We start from the raw sequence: 15961 nt of genomic DNA on the forward strand, positions 1-15961 counted from the left end.
AAGACCTGAAACAATAAATCGCATAGAGGAAAGCATAGGTACTAGACTTCTGGACCTTGGGTTCAGAGAGGATTTTATGAACTTGACCTCAAAAGCAATGATTTAAATATTTTCACCAAAATATAATCCTTAATGAAAAATGCCACTTACTTTAAATAAAACTCAAATGTGATAATATACTAAAAATGAAGTACTTGAATCTCTTAAATCCCCAAATCCAGGAGTACTCTGGACTTACTTCTTGATCCATGCATGCTTAAAAAGTATACATTTAACATCCGAAGTAAATAAAGCTGAAACAGGTAACAGGAAGCCTCAGATGATATTCCTTTGTTATATCTCAGTCTCTGGAATATAATTCATAATGGTTTTAGGGTCTTTGATGACTCTAGCCACAGACTGAGAGTCTTATGTCTAGATCTATGTTTCATAAAAACATATTTGCCTTTATTTGTATCCCCCAAGAATAGCTTTGTGCTATTGGAAATATGTTAGCTCTGAGTACAGAGACTCTCAATGGAGCTCGTGATAACATTGAGTCTTAATTCTGCTTTCTCCCTCTACATGTCTTATAAATACAAGCTGAGTTACTCAGCAACAATTAAACAGAGAACTGCAGGACAAAGAGCATAGATATCACAAGCTTTCTGTGGGGACAGAGCCCCAGAAAGTAGTTTACAGGCTCTCGGCCTCACGTGGAGGAGTGCTGGCTCGGGTAGTAGATGGCCATCAGCTGTGGCTGATTGGCCGTCAGCTGTAGCCAGTTAGCCAATTAGCCGCTAATATAACTGCTGCAGCTACGGAGGAGAGAGAAGGAGAGTGAAAGAGAGTCGTCGGTGGGTTGCAGACAAAACGGACAGCAGGTCGCACGTCCAGTGAACCCAGCCTCCAGTGAGACCGTAGTGGTATGACTGCCCTACCTATGGCTCCGTGGGTGTTCCTTTTTGGCCTCACCATATCCTGCGTTATGTGGGGAGCGGGACCAGAGACCCTGCAGGCCTCCCCTCACGACACTTTCTTTTTTCCAAAATCTAGGAGCTTTGCTAGATAACTCTTAATCATGCTACAAGGCATATTATTGACATATTTTAACTTTGCTTGAATGTTTCATTGCTCCCTCTTTTTTTGGTCCAGGGAACTAAAAAACATCTGAGAAAACATTATTTATTCCAAACAAACTTATGAGTTTGAATTTAGAATAAAAACCTTTATTTGTTTACTATTTAAGAGGCACTTTTACATGAATTATCTCTTTTATTTTAAAGCAGGTATTTAATTAATGTTTATTGTATTTCAGACACCGAAACTGACATTGAGCATTCATAGAGAAAGTCATGGTACTAGTCCTTATGGAGCACAGAATCTTAGACTTTTGCTCTCTACCCTTTATTTTTCAGCATTTAGAACAACTTCCCTTACCCCACTGCACACCAGCCCACATCTCATTCTGCTTCCATGTTTCACTCTTTTCTGTAACACCTAACTATCTGACACATATAGTCTTCCTAGATATTTAAATTTTTATTATTTATCCCCTCAAGTGTGTATTGCATAACACTACAATAGTGACTGACATACAGTTACCACGCAACAGATACTGGTGAATAAATGAATGGATAAATATATGTACAATGGGTATTTTCATTCTAATATTACTCATGCAAAAAGAGAAGTTTAAGGAAGTTTGGGGCTTCTGTGATCATACTTCTTGTAAAAAGTAGTACCATCTGCCTGGTTTCCAAGGTCTTTTAACTACACTATGACGGCTTTTAAATTTAGGCATTGTCCAGACACCATTATCTATGTTTATAGCTGAAGAAGAAGTAAAAGACACTAGGGTCACAATGACAAGTTGTAAATGCAATAAGAAAAGAAATTAGTGGAACGCATAACGTGACAGATAAGACTGATCAATATAAAATGATGGCTAGTAGATGTGTGAAAGAGAAAGTGAAAAAGAAAATAATGTTGAATGCTATAATAATGTCTCTAAACTGAAAAAATATGCAAAGGAACTGAGCATTTTGCAGTTGGTGATATCTTTTTATAGACTTTTTAATGTACATCACCTTTAAGCTAATCACCTTTAGGTGTATTTATCGGTGATATTCTGTTGCCTCTTTCAGTCCTCTGCATTAACATTTTCGATTCACCTTTTACTGAATAACCTCTTACACACATTAAATACTGTTTATTTTTGGAAAAGGCTAGGATTTCCTGTCATGAAAAAGGCATAATTAATATTTTCTCTTTATTTTCAGAAAGCTTGAACATGTGGACTGAAGTTAAAATAAGCTGTATTAAAAATTAGTGAACTAAACAATGAATAACTATCAGACAGCAACTATGGCAGAGCGTTTTGTTAGACGTAGCAGAGAAAAATGAAGAAAAACTATGTGTGAGACTCCATCTGTACTACTGAGAAGTTTTTCATACACATGCATACAAAACATCTGTAGTAAACATGTTAAATGATCACCAAATGGAATATATAAGACTTGAAGGAAAGGCAACATTTCATGAGAGAGAGAAAGAGAATGTTTACCATGCATGGGAAACATCTGAATGAAACTGTATGTTTGAATGAGCATGTGATCAAGAGGCAGTGAATTGATCAACCATATTTAAACTAAGGATTCATTTCACAGCATGTTTGAATAGAAAGTGTCCTATTAAAATGATTATAAAACTTACATGGCAGGCACAATCCATAAATCAATTATTAGAACATATATTTATTGGCCACTGTTTATGTTTCAAGCACTATTCTGTATTCTGGAGATCAAATGATGAAAAAAATGTACAGGAGTTGCTCTCTTACTGAGCTTATATTTTAGTGGGGGGTGGGAGGGTGGACACAGATAGCAAAGAAGCAAAGGAAGCAAAGAGCAAGATAATTTCATGAGAAATGCGATGAAGGAAAAAAAAATCGGATAATAGATCTCTACTGGTCAGGTATGGGACAGGCCCTAGCTGTGTTCATTTGAATTGGTTTGTTTAACTTTCACTAGAAATGCTTGGGCAATTACACAGTTTCTTCCATTTTTAATATAATCTAGAATACTTAATCTTACTTCTGATATACTAATAGTGATAGCTACCATTTATTATTATGTCTGCTGTGTTTCCCTAAAAATAAGACCTAGCCAGACAATCAGCTCTAAGGCATCTTTTGGAGCAAAAATTAATACAAGAGCCAGTCTTTATATTATGTTATGTTATATTATATTATATTATATTATATTATATTACATTATATATTACATCATATCCAGTACTATATTATATTATACCCGGTATTACATTATATTACATTGTATTATATGCTATAAGACCGGGTCTCATATTAATTTTTGGTCCAAAAGACGAATTAGAGCTGATTGTCTGGCTAGATCTTGTTTTCGGGGAAACACGGTATATGCGTTACTCACCTCTATGGTGGGTATTAGACTTACGCCGGTTTTACTAGTAAGAAAGGTAAAACACGGAGGTTAAGTAACTTGCCAAAAGTCACAGGACAAGTAAATGTTGATGCAGAATTTCAATCAATCAGCCTGTCTTCAGAACTTTTTATTTTAATAAGGATATTTTATTACCCTGATTGGATTAATATGCATTTGGAAGTATTATAAATTCCATCCTATGGTCATCTTCTGGCTCCCCCTTGTGGCCATTTTTTCTTTCTGCTTTTATCTTTATTTTCTTTAGATGTTTGATACATCAAATTTAATCTTCACTTTTCTTCCTCCTTTTTTGGAAAAATGTTTGAATTAATTCCCATTCTGGCCATTCTCTGAGTACTACCCAATACCCTGTGTACTTTCTTTAAAAGTGTTCTCTGAAATAGGAAAAATCTGTGGCAGTGGAATTGTCATTGAAGAACAGAGTGAGAATATAACTTCCTATCAGGTAAACTTGGTGTTTCTTTTAATGTATCCCATATCAACAATATTTCTATATTTAGTACCTCTGTGCAATAAACAATATTTTCTGATGTTTTAACACATGTGAGAGCGGCAAGAAAAGTCAAATGTGTTTCTAAATTTTGGGGTGAGGAACTATATGAAGTTTTTATTTACTGAGATGGGGAAGCATAGAGTGAAATACATTGAGAAAGTCTTGTTCATTTCTTTATGTGTTAAGTTTGAAAATCCTATAACACATCTAAATACATATGACAAATCTCTAGTCAACCAGATGGCCCTGAAGATCAATGGAGATATACATTTGGAGGTCATCAGTGTACGGCCGTTACTTTAAGCCATGAATCTAGAAGAGCTCATCCAAATCCAGGGATCAGCATAAACAGAAAATTGAGAACCAAGTACTGAACTCAGGGGTACAGCAGCATTTTGAAATCAGATAAAGAAGAATCAGCAGATCTGAGAAAAAATTAGGTAGTGAAGTAAAAACAAACAAAAATTGTGATCAATTTTCTTCTTTATAGAAACAATTATGAACCAGGTAAGATTTTTCATTATTTTACCCAAGCATTATAGTAAGAGCTTAAATACCCTTTTAGTGAACTTTAAGGTATGTGAAAGAATCATGGAAATGAACATGAAAACTCTGTCTTTGCAACCTTTGGTGAAAGTCAAAGACCAGAGCAGAGATGGAAAAACTTCCTAAATTTTCATTTCTATAATCACTTATTTGATGTATCTTTTCCTCAAATAAGTGGTCTCTGCCTTTACCTACTTTGCTTAGAATAGTGAACATAAACATAGATTTGTTATTCATTTCCACATTTTGGGAAATGGAGTTTAGTTGATTATGACCCTGATCCTCCAAACTTCTTTTTTGACTGAGCACTCCATTAGTTTGAAAAAAGTGAACATGAACAAGAAATATATGTACATTTATGTATTTAGAGAACATGCACAAATGTCACTGATGAATTATTATTGTTACATTGCCTTTCTCCAGCCCATTGGATATTTGTTTCCACCCCTGAGGTGGGTATCACTCATTCTGGAGACTTCTGATTTAAGATAATCTTTGAACAGAGGTGGACCTTGGAAGATTTTGGATCATTCCCTCAGCCATCTGAAAACAAAACCCACACCAAATCCTCCCCTGAGATTAGTTACCTAATCTTCTCCTCCTTACCCCCAAAGGAAATTCTTAGAAAAGATTCCTTAGTTTCATTGCTCATAGATAGAGCCCAAATATTTTTTTGAGTCCTATTTTAGTTCCCTATTGCTGCTGTACCAAATTACACAAATTAGCAGTTTAAACCACACATGTTTATCTTCTCATAGCTTTGTAGGTTAGAAGTCTGATATGAGAATCATAAGATAAAATCAAGGCTATGGGCTGGGCTATATTCCTTTCTGAAGGCTCAGTGGGAGAATCAGTTTCCTAACCTTTCCATCTTCTAGTCACATTCCTTGGTTCCTGGCCCCGTTCCTCCACCTTCAGCCAGCAATGTTGTATCTCTCTGACCCTTTGTTGTCACATCTCTCTCTGACCACATCTAGGAAAGGTTTTCCACTTTTAAGGACTCATGTGATTAAACTGGGCCTACCCAGATAATGCAGGTCCAGGTCTGTAATCTTAATCACATTTGCAATGTCTCTTTTGTCACGTAAAATACCATGTTCAGAGGTTCTGGGAATTATAAAGTGAACATCTTTTGGGGGTGGGGGAGTTCTGTTATTCTTCCTACCACAGGTTCTTAACAAAAATTTACTTTCTTATATAAATTAGTAAATTTTATGAAAATTATGGTGGGCTTAAAAGTAGATGCAATCCTTCAAGAGCTATGAGTCTGATGTCTATTGTGACTAAATGACCAACCACGCATGCAATGTGCTGCTTTTTCTTACGTCTTCCAAATAATAGCCTGAACACTTCCTATAAAACTTGTCAACTCTTTTTTGCTCATATGTTGTTGAAACGTAGAGTATTACAGCATAAATCCTGGAGTTTACGTCGGTTTTATTGGAAACATCTCTTCAGGGTATTTCTAGACCTAAGAAAGAGAAGATCGGGGTAGGTTATTTTATCTAGTTACTTTTTTTAAAATGAAATGTTAATAAATTGTAGCTTAACAAGATGTCAAGACAGAAAAAGACTGTATAGATTCCCCCATATCCATATTCTATATGAATACCCAGCACTGTTGGTGCCTGTGGTTGCCCCCCCAAACTCAATCTTCTGACTTTTCAGACCTGAAAGGCTAAATGTTTTCTATAGGAGTTTTAGTTGCCCCACAACAATGACTGTGCTACCCTCAGGCTAAAACCAAATCAACCAAATGAATTAAAAGCAAAAGCATATTATCGTGTGCCAGTCTCATTCTCTTGGCATCTGCCTGAGTTTTTCAATCTCCTGAAACCTCCAGATAATTATTTTTAAAATCTTGTCCTGAGTATTAGTTGTGATCTGCAAGAGGATTATTCTGTTACAAATTAAGCCATGCCAGAAGGGAACTCCCATTCACACAGTTTTTTTGTTTTGTTTTTTAAGTCTTTTTATTATTATTATTAAAGTTTGTTGGGATGACAATTGTTAGTAAAGTTACATAGATTTCAAGTGTACAATTCTGTATTACATCATCTATAAATCACATTGTGTGTTCACCATCCAGAGTCAGTTCTCCTTCCATCACCACACACACACCGCTTGGATTTCTTAAAACAGCAGCCATGAGTGGGTGGTTTTTAACTATACAGCTCTTCTGTCTCAGTACAGGTGACTGCATACCTCTTCCTGTCTTAATAGGTTTGTCTACTTGATATCTGATATGGGTGAGTTTAAACCAGATCCAATGTGTCCATGCAGGATAGCTGCCCTTTGATACATGTAAAGAGGACAACATGGTCCTTTATTGAAACATTAAAGATTGTGGGAATTCTCACATGAAACCAGCATTCCTGCTCTGCTTCCAAGTAGCTCTTCTTTGTTTCGCATCAAGAATCAATGATGAAAGAGCAGACAGTTTGAAATCTACAATATCCTGGTTTCTAAGGAGAATATTTGACTTCTCTCACTTTCTCTGCAGAAAAATCTATTGTCATTCTGTCTTTACAAAGGGGCAATGGCATGTGTCCTGGGTCGGTTGAGTGTCTACATAAAAGTTCCCATCCTTGAAAAGAATATCTTGTTCCCAGGCCTGAGGATATTGAAACATTAATTACATAATTTATAGTAGTGCTTTCTTCTACAATGTCTGAAGAAGTGACCTACGCGACACTCACATTTCAGGATTCTGTTGGAGCAGGAAATAACCAGGATAGAAATAACCTAAGGAAAAGAGGTAGGAGTTCAGAGAAAGCAAGACTTGACCTTGGGGGATGGACAGGTGGTCAATGCTTTGAGTTTCTGGCTTTGGTATTGATGCTAAAGAGAGGGGTACTGTGGAAGCTCAGAAATGGAGACAAAGTTGTGGAATAGAATGAATGTTCCTAATGTTGAGGAGAAAACACATACTTTCCAGAATCTCTTTAAATTGCGTGATATCACCATGTTTCATGAAGCTCTGTGTTACGGTGAAAATTTTTGGTTAGATATGTCAGACAGAGATTGAGTTTGGGGACTAATAGATTTCTTTTATAAATGTAGTCCTTGATATTTTTGCCTTGTGAGAGACGCCAGGGGACTATTATTTTAGAAGCCAGATCAAAGGTTTCTAAAATAGAGAAGGTGAAGGGAAATTGTATTTTCAAATGTATAAATAACTGAAGAGAAAAATTAAAAGATGAGTGAGTCAGATATAGACAAGAGATAGTATCTGTTTTATAAGATTTTTAAAAATTTTAGGGAGTTGAAATTTCTAATATAATTAGTAGTGTAACAGTTAATACCAGTATCTTTTTTTAGTATTTTATACGCATTATAGCATATCTTTATCAAAATATTACTGTGAAGTAAATGGAGTAATATTGGTGTTTTCTCCAAAGTGTTAATGAGAAAACTGAGGCTGAAAGAAATGAAATGATTTAACCAAGTTCATACAACTGTTATGTGCTGGAGTTCACACAAAGCTCTAGTCTTCCACTCATTTCCTTGTACCCGATTGGGGGTCAGGAATCCAATTTCATATATCAGACTACATCCCTTACCGTCAAGAATCTGTTGACCGTTCAGGTTGTTGTCCTAAATGATCTAAAATATATGAACTATATTCTTCTTCTTTTTAGATGTATTTTTAGTGTAAGTGTGTGTGTGTGTGTGTGTGTGTGTGTGTGAATAGACTTTGCATGTTTCTAATAAAGGTTATACATTTTTGTTTTGTTTTTTTTTCAGAAACATAACTCTAATCCTTGACATAGAGTTGTGGATGTGGTGGATGTGAGTGCACCTGGTGATTGCATTAATTTATCTGAAATATTGAGCTAGATGCAGTTAAGGAATAGGAAGTTGAGGTAAATAGAACCATTTGTATTTCTATGTAAAATTTGAAGTTATTCACTGGCTTTCTGGTCTATTCTGCTGTTTGTAGGTTAGATATCACATTCATTCTTTCTTTCACTCAGTATTCATTCTTTGTCTACTGGATGATAAATAGAATAGATAATAGGTAAAAATAAAATCCGTAATGATACTTGCCTTCTGGAGGTTTGAAATCTCAAAACCTTGGGGTATCTTCTGTCAGGATCATCCAGATAAGCATTTTCCACAACATCTTATTCATGAACTTAGTAAATTTGAAGAAGAAATGTGTGATGATATAAAACAGAAACTTAAAAATTAGAAGATGCTTCCTCTTGAAGGAAAGGAGAATGGTCAAAAAAGAAATGGAGGACACCTGATAGTAGGGCCCTACAGCACATTGTTTTAGGTATTTTCCAGATAAGGGCATTGAAGAAGCTTAAGAAGCTTCCTAAGTGGGAGAAATAAACAAGCATGTGTAACACTGTTAGGCAGTGGTATTTGCTAATTCCTCTGTTGACTTTCTCCAGGGTCTCTAGCTCCATCCCCCACATGGAGTTGGGCTTCTCTGAGTCTGCTAACTGTTTGTCTGCTGCTGATGATTGGGCTGGTGACCTTGGCGATCATGTGTAAGTATATTTGCATGAAATCCAAGATAGGTGATTATGAAACACATTTGTAAACTATGTAAATTCAGGTTAGATTATATGATAGGTGCTACATGCTGAATTGTCTAATATTTTCTGCCTCTTCCTATCTCTCTCATTCCCCATGGCTCCAAGGTAAACCAGCAAAAAACATACTTTATTATTATGAGGAGTTTGTCTTAAACCCACTATTGTCTGTTTATAAGCTAGACTAGACTATGAAGATAACCTTTATTTTTGCAGTTATTTGTTGGAATAAGGAGCCTCTTTTCTATACAGACACACATTCACTTATCCCAATTGTAAGAAACAGGAAGCCGAGGAAATTGGCTTTAAGGAAGAGAATGCCATTTCATTTACCTCTAAGACTGTACAAGCTGGCTTAATCCATCACCCAAGACATTTCTAGTGTAGAGAAAACTTCTAAGCAGCAGCAATGGCCGGGATGCTATGCATGAAAAAAGAGATAGAGACAAGGAGGAAGAGTTGCCTGACATACCTTAGCCAGTAGATAGGAAGTTAAACCACTGCCACATAACAATACAAGCTCCATTCTTGAGCACAGTTGACAAAAAAAGAGTATTCCCTTGATTCTGGCCCATCACTGGACAATCTGGGGTGGACGGGATAGGGAGTCCCAAACTAACAATAAGTGCAAAAATATCCTGAGAATGAACACTGTATAGGATGTTGTTAAGTTTGTGATGTACAGAGTAGTGAATTGGCACACTATTCACTTTCAGGGGATTTGGGGTCAAGAAAGTTTACTTGCTGAGATGGGTAAGATCCCCCACGGGGGCAGGGGCAACCCAAGCCAGACACAGCCATGTGGGGACGATCTGGGGAACTCGCGGGGTCGACAGAGGTGGCACAGCCCCCCACCTTCCTCTGGCTTAGGAGAGCCTCTGCCTCTGTGGCTGCATTCCTTCCTACAAGCTGCAGGGGAAGTGACTCAGTGATGTGCTCTCCATCTATTCATGTGCATAAAGGTTTTGTCCCTTGGGGAAGTACATACATCCTGAGACTTATGGTTCCGCTGCCTGCATGCAAGGGTGATTGGCTTGAATCAGTTTCCTATTATAATGTATGGGATTCACAGATCTTGAGATTGACATGTTTTACTTCCTTTACTTCCTCACCTAACTAATAAAAGCTATGCCTTGGCCCAATTAGGGGCTCAGTCCTTGAGGCTGGAGTCCCTCCGCCCCGCTTGCACTCTATTCTTGGCTACTGTCTTTCTTAACCCTGTGCTGCCCTCCTCGCTCCCCACAACACTTGTCGCGAGGGACGCGACACAGAATGATATTAACATCTCCTCTGCTGCTTTCATTTCTTTTTATATATGTAAGATCTCATGGATAATTAGGATTTAGACATACCTAATTGAACATATAGATAGAGGCTAATGTGATATAGCTTATCTTTTGAAAAATATAATGTTCTAGCAGCAGTAACAGATATTCAGTAGTTAATCATTATGAGGATTAGCAGTTGATCTACAATGATGTATATATTTTCAAATGAAGATGCAATAGGTATTCATTGGTTCACCACAGAAGGGTGAATGCCTTTTTTCCTAAAGAGCAGTGCTTTAAGTGCAATGGTTCTTAAATTTATTCTGCTGAGGAATGACCTAAAGTGCTTTTGGAAAAATGCAGATTTTATGGATCTAACACCAGAAATGGTCAAGTGTAGCATTAAAATATGACTTAAAAAAAAATACCGCAGGTAATTCTGATGCAAGTGATCTGCAGACCATAGTTTGAGATACCCATTGCATCAAAGGATTCTGTTCCTATTAAAACAGTTACATAAATTAACTCCAAATAAAAAAGGAAAAAAATTTTCACCAAATGAATGGCAAAATGACTGACACTGCCTTAATGAAACTACAGAGATATATAACTACTAATTCGTTATTTTAATACAAGTACAATCATAATTAAAATATAAATAAAATCATAAAGATGAGCTCTAAATAAATTGGAATAGAAAAGCATCTGGTGTGTTTCTTCTGTAATACCTCCATTATTAGAAGTTACAAATAAATCTTAAACAATGTAAGAAATAATTATTTGTTAAGAGAATTACCTATGGCTATCATGAGAATGGAAGAATGTATAAACTTGTCTCCTGTTATGTCTTGGAGTTTTGCAGACATCTAATGAAATTAATTCAGATTCAGAGAAATTGAGCCAACTTCAGAAAATCATCCATCAACAGCAGGATAACTTTTCCCAGCAGCTGAGCAACTACAGGAACTTTTCCACAGAGGAGGAATTTCTCAAATCCCAGATCTCCAATTTATTGGTGAGGCAGGGACAAATGGCCATCAAACTCTGCCAGGAGTTAGTCATCCACATTTCAGGTAATCAGGACCTGTTGACCAGTCAGATCAAATCTGTTGCCCGGATTTAGTTTATTTATGTGCGCCACCTGGCAGTATCAGAGAGTTGAGCTATCCAATGACCACTAATGATGTCACACTAATTTTATGGAAGGCAAGGAAAGATATAAATTCATTTAATATTTTTGAAAACACAGAGATAAAATTTGGGGAACATTATGGAATGATATCTATCTGAATGCTTCAGCCCCTCACTTTCTGATGTATTTTTAGGGGATCTTATTGTTACAAGAAGTTAAAAGTATAGCCGGTAATTTTGAGGTCAGAAGACTGGGCCTTGAAAAGAGAATTTCAATCACCATTGTCCCAACTCATAACTGTGGTGACTTCATTTTCAGAGGCTTCTTAAGCAGTATGTTTTCAGGGTGCTGGGTCTCAGATCCTATTATCAAATGAAATGATTTCATTTCTAAAACTTTCCCCAGTCACTCCAAAGTTGTTTAGTTTGTACTATTGGGTTTAATTTTTTTTTCAGACCACAAATGTAACCCTTGTCCTAAGACATGGCAATGGTACCAAACAAGCTGCTATTATTTTGCCACAAATGAGGAGAAAACATGGACTAACAGTAGAAAAAACTGCACGGACAAGAACTCCACCTTGGTGAAGATAGATAGCTTGGAAGAAAAGGTCTGGCTGAATCTCCTTCTCTGGTCATAGAAATTATGCACATAATGGAAAGTAAATAAATAGAATTTCTGATCCACCTAGTAGGAAGTCAGTGCATTTTGAATGAGAATTAATAAACAAAATGGATGAATGTTCCCATTATCTTACTGCTGCACAATAGAATGTGTCTCTGATATAACCCTTTTCTTGTATTTTTCTCTCAGGATTTTCTGAAATCACAGCCATTACCTAAGTTTTCTTTCTTCTGGTTGGGATTGTCATGGGACCCATCTGGCAGAAATTGGCTATGGGAGGATGGCTCCATCCCCTCTCCATCGTTGTAAGTCTCTAACTACCGGGGGGAAACCAAGCTAACAACACTAAGAAATGGAATATTGAGAAAATAAATGTTCTTATTTGTATTTCCCTAATAATAAGTGATGTTGAACATATTTTCATTAGCCTGTTGACCATCTATATGTCTTCCTTTGGAAAAATGTCTATTCAGAACCTCTGCCCATTTTTTAATTTTGGTGCTGAGCATGCTATAGCTTATATAGATATCAAATTATAATGCTGTACATCTGAAACTTATATAATGTTATTAATTAATATTATCTCAATAAAAAGGTTAATTAAAAGAATTATAAATCTAGATCCAAAAACGAGTTCAACCTACAAAGAAAAGAGAACTTCAGTAACAAATATTGAAAGGAGGAGTACCTACTTCCTTGTATGTGACAAACTCATAGCAAGACACAACCTCATCTATTAGTTTAAATTTCTTTAACAAACACAAATAATACTTACTATGTTCAAAGTACTTTATAAATATTAGCCTTATGATGAAAGTACTATTATACTCCCATTTTATAAATGAAATAATTGTCATAGAGAGATTAAACAACTTGCCTGTGGTCATTTAGGTCATAAATGGTAAAATCAGGACTAAGTAATTTTATGATTATGAGCTCAGCTTCTCAGTTACCCAGGCTCTCCAGGACTGACAATTCAGAAGGGTGGTATTTTTAATAAGAACATACATTAACATATTTATTTACATTGAACAATTGTCAGCTATTTTTTAACAAAATGTAAGTCTGAATTGGTTGATGAGTTTAACAATTAGTTTTATGATGGGAACTTGCCCATTAAATTATATGGCAAATATTTTTCATGACTTAAAATGAGCTAAATCTTCCTCTTCAAGGTTTTGATGAAAATATTTAAAGTACTCGTAGAATATATAATACTTTGAAAATTGCATTTTTTGCAGCTATTTAAACTTATGAAAAAACAGAAGTCAACTTAAAAATATGTAAAGGGGCACACAGTTTTGCAAAATTCTTTAGGCAACTGGTTACAAAACCAAATATTTTGAGGCATACCCTTCATCACAACTACATTAAAATGATATAATTATTTGTCTTTTAATATAATATAATTTGTCTTTTAATTATATTTGTATATTAGATGAAATTTAAAAGCTTTGGCTTCTTTCTGGGTTTAGTAGCTTTTTCCACCTCCCTACCTCTATCGAGTTATCAATCTATTCAACTCACTCCTGTTTTACTCTTCAAAGCATGCTGTTTCCTTAAACTGAATTATAATCACTCATTTTCTGTTAAAGATTCCATGCTTCAGTTGTAACTCACCAAATTCTGTTACTAACAATGATGTCTATACTGTTCTCCCTACATACACTTCATCTTCATCCATTTCCCAAAGATTTGTCCTGGCCTTTTTCCTCAATACCAGTCTCCGACTCTCTTAATCACTACTCATCATATTAAAATGACTCATCTGGTTTGCAAAAAGCACATGTAAAGCAATAAACACATGAACAAAAATGACAATTACTCTTTGTAAATGGAGTAATATTGGGCATGAATTGATTACAAATTAACCTGAGGTACTGCTGCCAGACTGAGGGTTTACTGGAGTAATAACCATGACACCATGTAAGTGCAATTGTTTCCATTTTGGAATTTAAGATGTGTTCCTCCTCCCAGAGAGTTTTAATCATCCCTGCCCACCCCCCCACCCCCCCCACACACACACACACTCCTAATTAAAGTATGGAGGAGGTGGCTCCCCGCAGCCAGGTTCAGGCCTAAAAACACTATTCCCTGAGACTGCAGCCATCAGAAAAACCAGAGCATAATACTGAGGGTAGTGAGATTGAGCTGCAGGATCACACAGCCATTCCTACTGAGTAAAGGCTGATTAAATGTATACACTCAAAGTAAGGCTTAGTAAACTCAGCCCTGAAGCAAGAAAGGAATATTGCAGTATAATGCAGATCATTTGGGAAAATACAATTTGGGGCACACAGAAGATTTAGACCTGGCAAGCATTATTTTCTAATGACATTATTTACAAGTTAATCACCAACTTCTTAGCAGAACACCTAAGGACTGATATCAGAACCGCATCTATGTAGGTGCTTATCTTCTCTCTCAATCTCTGTCTCGTTCTGTCCTCAACTGCCCTGTATACATAAATATATACAAAATTATAATTGAACATAGCAAAATGTAACAACTTTTTACACAGACTGTGATTTCATTTTTCTGTTTTTCTTCATAAATTTCCAAAGTAAAGAAATTCTAATACATCTATTATAATCTGCTTTGGGTAGTTTCTGCCATGTTAATGGATGAAATAAAATTTGCAATCCAGAAGTTAAGCATCCTTGTTATATTATTCTACCTGGGAATATGAGTAACTTGAAATAAAAAACTCAGATATGTCAGTTTTAGGGATTTTGATGTGTTATGGAAGTGGAAGTCTCTCAGTGTTCAGATATCTGATATTTGGTAGCTGAGAACACTGAACTGTGATCAAATTTCAAATATTTGAGGTACAAATTAATTTTTAGAAATTTATTATTAATTTTAAATGGATTAATTTTCAGATTTAATACCAAAGAATATGCCCAGACCAATGGATCCAAAAGATGTGCCTATTTTCAAAAAGGAAATATTTATATTTCCCGCTGCAGTGCTGAAATTTCTTGGATTTGTGAGAAGACAGCTGCGTTAGTGAAGATTGACGATTTAGATTAACAGGCTTCTTCCAAATTCACCAAAAAGTAAGACTTGTGGTTAGTTCATGTGAGAAAGGAGAAAGCTACCCTACCAGAGTCAAAAAACATTAAAAAGTTACTGTGTATTTAAACTATCAGGCAAATAAACTTGCTTCACAGAACATTCTCCACCTCATTGTCTGATGCCTTCTGATTGGATGTTCCTGTTTATGCTGGGGTCCTGGTGGAATAGCTGTTCTAGAGCCCTATTGCTGGATCATGCAGAGGTTTAGGGGATCCTGGGGAGGGGTTCTCGTGGCTGGTCACATCCAAGCAGGTCCTATGGGTCAGCCCCTGGTGTTGGAATCATGGGGAAAGTGAAGCTCTATTTCTGTTGGTATGCTGAGAGGATGTGATACCAGCCTGTAGTTATTGGTGGCCACCTTGCTTTCATAAAAGGAAAGTCCTCCGAAGAATGACACTAGCCAAGAGGGAAGTAAAGAAAAGCCGAGTTCAGGATAGATGATTCCTGCTGAGGGTCTTCAGTATCTAGGTACAGCTTTGCCTGGAGCTATCTGCTGTTAGACTTAGTTACATAAACTATTTCCTCCTGCTTTGATTGTTTGCTTGTTTAAGCCACTTTGAGTTTCCCATCACTGGCTATCAAAAAAATTCTGGCCCTTCCAGCTTGCTAAATGGAACACTTTTGAACTACAGCAGTATGGTTTTAGATTCTCTTCAATGAAGAACTTCCAGATAACATTAAGATTCTAGTCCAATCTGGAGATCCAAATGGAGTCAAACAATATCTTATCTGTTGAGGGCTGGCTATAGGTTGGACCACTCACATTACCCAAATTAATCCTTATGGGATTAACCTTGTAAAGGTAACAA

General features: G+C 36.2%; 1 protein-coding gene across 1 annotated transcript; it reads left to right on the top strand.

Annotated features, from left to right (window-relative positions):
• Positions 1–6571: 6571 nt before the first annotated feature.
• Positions 6572–15219, top strand: CLEC12B (C-type lectin domain family 12 member B). The gene is made up of 6 exons (XM_019713490.2): positions 6572–7261; positions 8907–9005; positions 11173–11391; positions 11906–12060; positions 12264–12379; positions 14957–15219. The coding sequence occupies exons 1-6, from the start codon at positions 7171–7173 to the stop codon at positions 15105–15107; spliced, it is 831 nt and encodes a 276-aa protein (XP_019569049.2). The 5' UTR covers positions 6572–7170; the 3' UTR covers positions 15108–15219.
• Positions 15220–15961: the final 742 nt, after the last annotated feature.

This window comes from Rhinolophus sinicus, linkage group LG02, assembly GCF_036562045.2.
Source record: "Rhinolophus sinicus isolate RSC01 linkage group LG02, ASM3656204v1, whole genome shotgun sequence".
NCBI classification, from domain to species: Eukaryota; Metazoa; Chordata; class Mammalia; order Chiroptera; family Rhinolophidae; genus Rhinolophus; species Rhinolophus sinicus.